General features: G+C 43.3%; 1 protein-coding gene across 1 annotated transcript; it reads right to left on the bottom strand.

Annotated features, from left to right (window-relative positions):
• Positions 1–444: 444 nt before the first annotated feature.
• CDKN1B (cyclin dependent kinase inhibitor 1B) lies at positions 445–5,490 on the bottom strand. Its single transcript, XM_006912630.3, has 3 exons — positions 4,526–5,490; positions 3,895–4,024; positions 445–1,768 (listed from the first exon to the last, which is right to left on the bottom strand). The coding sequence occupies exons 1-2, from the start codon at positions 4,998–5,000 to the stop codon at positions 3,903–3,905; spliced, it is 597 nt and encodes a 198-aa protein (XP_006912692.1). The 5' UTR covers positions 5,001–5,490; the 3' UTR covers positions 445–1,768; positions 3,895–3,902.
• Positions 5,491–8,999: the final 3,509 nt, after the last annotated feature.

Below are 8,999 nucleotides of genomic sequence, written 5' to 3'. Positions count from 1 at the left end.
ATATTTGGACAAGAGGTATAGATTACATGGTCCAACCAATTGCTCTAATTGCTCACACTTTGCATGTGTAAATACAGAATTTAGAGAAGTCACCAATGTTACTTTCATTTTCAATCCTGCAAATGTGTGATCAGTGTACACTTATATAAGAATTTTCAGTTCTGACGCATTCATATCCTAGAAGACAAATATTTGAACTAATGGAGACTTTGACAACCTTTATATGAATATGTGGCTTTTCTAGTTTTTATCTCTAAAGCTTTGTCCACCCATACAGAACTATGTGGAAAATATTGACTACTACCTTCAGACCTACATAAACATCATCTGTGTCATGGGCCTGAATTATCTAGATATTTGCCACGTCATATTATTTTTGTGTAAATTTGGCTAGAATGCCAGGTCGAAATACCTCAAGCTTAGTAAAGCACAGGACAGCTCAACTCAATGAATAGCTATGGAAGTTTTCTTTATTGATTGCTTGATGTGTAACAATAATTGGTATCTTTTTCACACATTACAAAAAATTATACTTGGCTCAGTATGCAACCTTTTAAGCATAGCCATATTATTTAACAGAAGAGGGGAAAATCTACTCTACCCAATACAGCATTTACAAATGCACAAAACATGCCACTTTGGCTTGTATATTGTCTAGATTAAAAAAAAAAAAAATCTTTTTAACATAAATAAGTTAGTATAATTTTTCAGTGTCTTTACAGAGTTATGTACACAGGTACACTTCAAATGGTTTTGTTTCATACAAATACACAGGCAATGTAAAAATACTGTTTAAAGATGTAGTATCCATTTCACTTATACCACGTGGTCTTTTCTATACACACTTTCCTTTAAAAACACCACTTTCTTTTGGTTTAACAAATTAACAACTAGAATGAGAAGCCTTAAATTTAAAAGCATTTCATTAATGTGAAATTAGAGATCTTTAAAAAATACCCAAGGATTTAGAATTATTTTGACTGTCTACACAGCCCAAAATGAAAAGAAAATTCAGAAGTTTTCTCAACAAATCTGATAAAAATTAGATGGTTGATTCTGAGCATTCAGAACTACCCCCATACACCCCAGATTTTTGCCCAGAATTACCTAGAGCGATTCCCTAACTGCTGAATAATTAACTGGTAAATTTCAGTTTTTAGGGGTTTGGGGGGAGCACTAAGTAGGATAGTTTTGTTTTTTTTTAAAAGCCATCTGCTGCTACATAATGGAATGATCAGAGCTCCCAAATGAGAAAGCTTTGTGTAAAAATAAATAGCAATTATTTGTAGCCACCGTTCAAATTTGGATGATTAAAATGAAGTATCAGTTCTCACTGAAAGGGACATTACATCTTTAAAGAATACAATTCAAACCCTCCCCAAGAACTGCTTCTTTTCGTGCAAGTCAAATATTTTTCTCCTTGCTCTAAATTAAAGCAAGCTCCCATGCCAATTCCTCAGCCCCACCCTACCCTCCCTTCCCCCAAAGTTTATGTGCTACATAGAAGGTAAAAACTATTTACACACAGGTAGTACAATGAAGCAAATAAGGAAAAACCTAATTGCACAATGCTACATCCAATGCTTTTAGAGGCAGATCATTTAAGAGTGCCTAAAATTTTAGTGTTATTGTGTTGTTCCTTTTCAGTGCTTATACTGGACTTCCGTTGCATGGAGTTGGTGATACATATTCAAAATTTTTAATTCATATCTTCCTTGCTTCATCAAGCCATGATGTATCTGATAAACAAGGAAACATACTCTCATTTCTGCAAAAGAAACAAGAAGAATTAGGAGAAAAGCCCTAGAATAACATTACCAATAAAGTACAGGAATTATTTTGTCACTTTGTAGTTGGGAAACACCTGAGAGACGGAAAAGAAAGTACATACTAAAAGTTGATGACTATAAACATCTACATCCAACGTTTCCTTCACTGGATTTTTGCTCTCCTCTGTGTTGTGTACTTTTGTCTACAGTAGTTGTTCTCAAGACTCGGCAATTTTGCCCCCCACGGGACATTTGGCAATGTTTAGAGACATTTTTGGTTGTCACACTGGGGGAAGGAAAATGCTGTTGGCATCTGGAAGAGGCCAGGGATGCTGCCAAACATTCTACAATGCATGGGACAGCCTCCCAAAACAAAAAATTATTTGGACCAAAATGTCAATAGTGCAGACGTTGAGAAACCCTGGTCTAGAGAATCAGGGTCAAAGATGGTGAGAAAGAACAGAGATAGGAAAATTAAGAAACTATAACACTTAAGAGTGGCAAAATTTCCTAAATTTGAAAAACAATTGAAAATATAACATATAAAGGAAAGGCTCTCCAAAGAAAATTCTATTAACATTTCCCCCCCCCCAAATATTCTAGTTTCTTAGTCATATGCAGAATATATACATGAATGCTTCTGAATAAGGCATTACAACTATTTCTAGTATTCTCTGAACTGGCAATATTTACTAACAAATGCCTCTCTATGTCAGAATGGGGCCCGGTCAAAATCCAGTCTGAGTCACTGTGGCTCATCTGATGAGCTAGGCCACAAGTCACAAAACAACAATAGCTGAAGGTGGAAAGATTACATCAGAACAATTTTTCATCCAATTTTCCCACTTCATGTACCGCTGTAATATAAAGGTTCTATAGTGCTATTTTATATAAGCTCTGAAAATCAGATGTATGTTGTCATATATGTGACATTATGATTTAAAAACAACAAACGAATCCCACCTTAATCCCTATGGTTCTTTAATTTTTTAATTTTTATAAATGAGGATTTAAAAAGTTAATAACATCTATTAAGATCTCTTTATATGCTAGGCTACAAGTGTGTTTTGGAAAAAAAAAGGTCACAGTCTTGTCTGTAAGAAGTTTACAGACTATTAGTACACATACTTTGATCGTTATGGATAACCAATCCATGTAAAGCTGGGGGCCAAATTATTCAAATTAGCTATTCATGTTGATCAGATTTTAGTAGATAGAAAAATCTCCACTACCCTTGTGTGGGGTAGATCCATCCTGCTGGGCCTACTATCTACTATCCATTTCCCCTACAAACATCCAAATCATCCTGTTATAGTAAGATTAGCATACACATGCTGACGTGTTCCTGGATTGCTTACTCTGGCAGAGTTAATTTGACTTCTGCTTTGCAAACTTCAGTGTTATCGGAAATTCTGTAGGAACCTTAGTATTTTTAAGCTTTCTATTTTGTTTTTTTTTAATATGAAGGAAGTTTCCTTCTCTGTCCCTAAAACTTACCAGAAAATAGGGGAAATGTTACGAAAATGATAAAAATAAAAGAACACAACATACCTCTCTTTACATTCTTAACCGTTTGATTTACCAAATATGAGCCATTTGTACCTAATGATTACCTCAAAATTTAAATTTAATCATTTATTTGCCATTTTTTCACGTATGGCCCAAAATATGTTACTGACTCAACTTGGATCTCTGGGAAATGAATTCTCATGAAGTGGGACCGAAGCAAACCCCAGTTCTTGTTCAGATGGGGAAAGAACCTATTGTTCCCAGTATGTTTTGGTGAGACTCACAGGGAACTGACCTACCCACGGGGCCCTGGTTACAAGTACTCGCCGGGAACATTTGCTCCAGTCACTTTGAGTTTCAAGGGAAAATGATCTCAGGACGTGGAAACTGTTTAGAAAGATAGTATCCCTATAGTGATTCCCAGCCTTCCCAATTCCTTTTTTTTTTTTTTAAAGTTCCAATTCCTACTTTTTTGACTTCACAAAACATAAAACAAAAACCCACAAGCACTAAGCTGCCAACAACCACTGAGATGGGTATCTTGGGGTCTGAAAGCCCACGGAGTTCCTGCAGCCCAATTCGGGTGTCAGTTTTTTGCTCCTAGAAATCAACCCACCGAGCAGTTTACGTTTGACGTCTTCTGAGGCCCGGCTTCTTGGGCGTCTGCTCCACCGAACCTGCGTTTGGGGAAGCATCTGACACATTTTCTTCTGTTCTGTTGGCTCTTTTGTTTTGAGGAGAGGCATCTAAGGACAAGAAGGAATTTTTTAAAAGAACACATACAAACAATCTTTATCAGGAAAAAACAATGGCTGACAGAAGTTGGCCCAATAGTCAGAGGATGAAAAACCCACCACCTCCACCCACAATCCTGGACCCGTCATTCCGAGTGGCCTTTAAGGGCACAAAATGAGGTTGTTTTCACATAACAGTGTTTGCTACGCCCAAAGCTCTCTCTGCATAGCGAAGAGAGAGGCCGCTGATAAACATCCCAACGTAGTCACATACCTACCGCCGGCTAGCCGGGGGAAAGTGCGATGTTTTTGGTTAGTGAAATTATCAGATAATAAAATCTCAGGCCTCTGACTTACAAATCATAAACAGACAGGCAGTCAGATAGCACTCACAGCCTAAGATTACGAAAGTGCGCTCCCAAAAAGCTACATCAGAATACGCCGAAAAGAAAGCTGAGAGTTTAAGACCCCCCAAGCAGGCAAGACGTTTTATGGTTTTGAGAGGGTCATTACCGTCTGTTGCAGGTCGCTTCCTTATCCCAGTGCACGGCTCGGCTAAGCCCGTCTGGCTGTCCGATGCATCAGTTTTTTGGTCTACCAAGTGCGTGTCCTCTGAGTTTGCCTGAGACCCAATTAAAGGCACCGCCTGGCGGTTCCCGCTGACATCCTGGCTCTCCTGCGCGGGCACCTTGCAGGCGCCTTTGGGTGGCCGCGGGGGTCTGTAGTAGAACTCGGGCAAGCTACTCTTTTCCACCTCCTGCCACTCGTATTTGCCCTCCAGGGGCTTGTGATTCTGAAAATCAAAATTCCACTTGCGCTGGCTTGCCTCTTCCATGTCTCGGCAGTGCTTCTCCAAGTCCCGGGTTAACTCTTCGTGATTCACGGGGCCGAAGAGGTTTCTGCAGGCGGAGGGCTTGGGGTACTCCGCCTGTCTGGCGTCCATCCGCTCCAAGCTCGGACTCCCGTTAGACACTCGCACGTTTGACATCTTCCTCTCGGGTCTTTACAACTGCCTCTCGCGCGCTCTCGGAAAACAAAACCGAACAAAACAAAACGCCCCGACCCAGCCCGTACCCCTCTTATAAGCCCTGCGACTGCCCTGGAGCCAAGAAAAACAAACCCCGACAAGTAACTGGCGAGCGTCAGGAGCGCGCTGGGTCTGGGGAGGGGTGAGGGGAAGCCCGGGCCAGGCGGCCCAAAGTCTCCACAGATCAAGTGTACAGGCGAGCGGGAGGGCGGGGAGGGGAGGGGAGAGGCAAGAGGCGGGGGTGGCAAAGCCAGTCCAAGTCCAGGCTGGTGCAAGCCCGCGGGTCCTGCGAACCGAGCGGCTCTCCAAACCTTGCCGGCGTCAGAGTCGCGGAGCGGCGAGAAAGTAGGGAGAGGGGAAGGGGAGAAAAACACCCCGAAAAGACGAGCCCCCTTTTTTTAGTTGCCCAATATGGCGGTGGAAGGGAGGCTGACGAAGAAGAAAGTGATTGACACCGCAAGTCTATTTAAACAGAGGAGGAGATCCATTGGTCGCGGCGCCGGGAGCCGCCCAGCCGGGGCTGGCGAGCGCGGCCTTAAGGTGGCCCGGGCGCGGTCCCGCCGCCTCCCCGCCTTGCGGAGCGCGCCGACTCCGAGGGCGCCGCCGGGAGATTGGCTGGTCGCGTGATTGCTGGAGGTGTACTGCTGCCAACAAACCTGCTCTGGCTGGCCTCGGAGAAATTAAAAATAAGACAAACAAACTAGCCAAACGGCCGGGAAGCTGGGGAGGAGCCTGGGCGGCGGGACCTTGGGTTCTGGTCCCGGCGCGGCGCTGGCGGGCGCGCTGCGGTTTCGAAGCCCAGACCTCCCGCTACTCGCCGGGGAAACCGAGGGGCTGAACCAGAGGACCTCGAAGGTTGCTGGCAGCTCGTTGTGCGCCTCGGCGGCGATCTTGTTTTACCCGCACTGCGGGCAGCTGCGGGGCGGAGGCTGAAAGTGGAAGGTCTGCCCGCAGCTGGGCTCTCGCCCGCTGCCCCAACTTCTTGCACTGCGGAGGAGGCGGGGAAATTTTGGCCGAGGGGCTGGGAGCCCCCCTGCTTGGGTGCCTTAGCCGGGGGTGGACAATGGTTAGCTCACCCCTAACCTAGACGTCTCTGCTATTCTAGGGGAGGCAGGGGGCTGAGAAAAGAAGCCAGGGCGAACGTCTTTCTATAAATTAGCCTGGAGTAGGCGCAGCATTTATAATACTGTGTACTCTGAACCTAACCTCTCCATCAATAAAAATAAGATTTCAAGATAAAAAAAATCGACTAGTCTCCCAAGTCTCTAATAAACTTGGTCGCTGTCTCAGACATACATAGTTTTCGAAAGCGAAGTTCTATCCCGGGCCCAGGTTCTTGCTTCCCAAGCACAGTTAAGGCCCTTGACATGGGCTGCGTGTGGGAACTCGCCTCTGTATTTTTCAGTTCTTTCCCAGGTTGTAGCCGTCTCCTGAGTCCCACCGCCAAATAACAGCTGCTTCCTCCCCCTACCTTTCTCTCCCACCAGATTCACTGCTCCCTCCTACTCAGAACAACATTCAGATGCAAGTGATATGCCTTTAGAGGGTTACAAGTAGTTGAAGGGTGAAAATAATCTGAAAGTCCAGATTACAAAGTGATTTATAAAACCACCACAACCATGTCTTCCCGACTGATACTATTCAGGCATTTCTCTGCTTCCCTTGGCAACCTGAAATTTACCTGTCAATTTGGTCTTGAGCGCAGCGGTGGAAGTTGAAACAGCATGGGCAGGGCTGTCACGTCTCAGACAGATCTCAGTGGGTCTTCAACTGCCTCACTCCCACCCCACTCCCCCAATACATATAATCTTGGTTTGGGCCAAAGTTAATATATTTTACTAGAAACTGATTGATCTTCAGTTTTAATAGTCCACAGCAGCGATGTTTTCTTATGCATCTATGCTAAAGATGAGTTTGATTTTTAACTTGTTTTCTTAACCACATATTGTTTGTCCTCTCTGTGTGTCTGCCTCATCTCATACACTCCAGAATGTTAGAGCTGGAAGGGACCTTCGGAACCCTACAGTTCTCCACTCTCTTTTTACTGCTGAGGAAATTAAGACTCAGAGAGGCGGATTCCCATCCGAGAACACATATATCCAGTCCATAGCAGAGCTGGGATTAGATCACAGGTCTCCTCTCTCAGGCTGGTTCATTTTGTTTCTTTCCTTCCTGGTGGTCCCAACTGGTTCAGGTTTTTGTCTAGATTCACCTGTGCTGTAATCTGCAGGTCCTCCTCTCTTACAAATGATCCAAAATGGCTTCTTCTCATGTCTTGGGCTGCCTGCAGATGTTTCCTTGATATGGCCTGTGGTCACTGATATTTAAATGAAGCTGTCACTGGCCTTTGGTATCACTATCCTCTAGTTCAACTAAAATGCAGATTCCAAAAGGACAGGGGTATTACACAGAGAACAGTGAGGGAGGCAGTATCCAAAACTTGTTTAAGAATCAGGACTTCCTACTTGATTGACAAAATATTTCACCTGAGATCAAAGTAGGCCGTCTCAACTTATTTTTCTACTTTTAATGCCCCCACTTAATTTACTGGATTGGGGAAGACAGAGAAAGACACAGGACAGTTAAGGTAGGCCTCAGTCCCATAATTTATACCCCATCCCTGAAATTAGTTCATTATTGTTGAAATTTTTAAATAATTGCTGGACTACACAGGAATTCTATATTATATGTAAGCATGTATTCATATGCATTCATTCACAAACCACTATATATAAGTAAATGGAGATACTCTGGAGATATTACACCTTGCCACAGAGTTTGATTTTATTCATGGAATTAATAGCCTACATAAAAGTAGAAAAGAGATACTCCCTGTACACGCTGTATCTTTCTGCAATTAATATGTAGGAGAATCATTTTGTTGCTTTGTTAATCTTGAAAAGAGTCACAGTCACACCACCTTAAGACATCTGGCTGCCAGCAGAAAGGCTGTGCTTACATTGACCTTGCTATGATCTAAAATGTTTTGTTTACAGTCAAGGCACCAGAGAACTGTACAGCAAATAAAGAGAAGGCAGGCGTCTGCTGTAGTAGCAGCGAAGCATAAAAAAAATACTATGGGTCCCGGAGGGAAGAGGGAACATGTTGATCAGAGCGCCATCCTCCCGGAGAAAGTAGGTGACTACAGAAGAGTAAGGCGGGGAGAAACATTTCAGATAAACAGTGTAAAGGCGGAGCCTGGGTAGAAGACAGAAAGTTCTATTCTGCACTGCTCTAAAATGGGCTCTGCTTCCCCAAGACCCAGCAGCTAGTCCTGGGTGTTTTCGTTGTCATTTTTCACTCCTGGTAGTTTCTTACTTAGAGCTGAGAAATGCCCATAAGCCACCCAAGATTTCTGCGTCTTTCACAAGCTGGGGAGAGAGGCAAAGACCAAAATAACTTAAAAGAAAACACCTGTGTGGAAGACAGTGTCCAAATGGCATGGTTTGAGCAAGCAGGGTGGGGTTACCGGGCTCCCAGCTGCAGCCCTCTGAGGGGAAAGCTGTGCAGCCCCAATGTCTCCGCGAAGGTACACATTGCCTTGCTCAGCTGCCCCTCCCACCACAAGTACACAATTTTAATCCTTCCTCAAGTATGTTTATAATAAGGCAGCTTTCACTCAATTTCACTATTCTCCTGAATTTAGACGTATTTTTAGAATTTGGAAATTTCAGTCATCTTTTGCTGACACTTTTCATTCAATTAAACAAATATTTATTGAACACCTATTAATTTGCTTATTCTTACTTCCTTTCAACAAATATTTATTGAATGCTTTCGATATGCCAGGCAATATCCTAGGCCCTGGGGATACAGAGGTAAACAAACAGACTTAAATTAGGATGAAGCTTATATTCTAGAAGAGGGGTAGAGAAGACAGACACACAATAAATGAGGAAAGTCCATTTTATATAAGGAGGTGAAACATGCTATGGAGAAACAGAAAGCAGAGGAGAGGGA

This window comes from Pteropus alecto, unplaced genomic scaffold (assembly GCF_000325575.1).
Source record: "Pteropus alecto unplaced genomic scaffold, ASM32557v1 scaffold103, whole genome shotgun sequence".
NCBI lineage: Eukaryota > Metazoa > Chordata > Mammalia > Chiroptera > Pteropodidae > Pteropus > Pteropus alecto.
The sequence above is the reverse complement of the archived record's forward strand: the minus strand, read 5'-3'. Positions and strand labels throughout refer to the sequence as shown.

Coding starts and splice junctions, on each gene's coding strand:
- CDKN1B (XM_006912630.3), bottom strand. CDS start 5,000: ATGTCAAACGTGCGAGTGTCTAACGGGAGTCCGAGCTTGGAGCGGATG. Junction 4,025..4,525: donor GAAGCGACCTGCAACAGACG/GTAATGACCCTC, acceptor TCTTGTCCTTAG/ATGCCTCTCCTCAAAACAAA.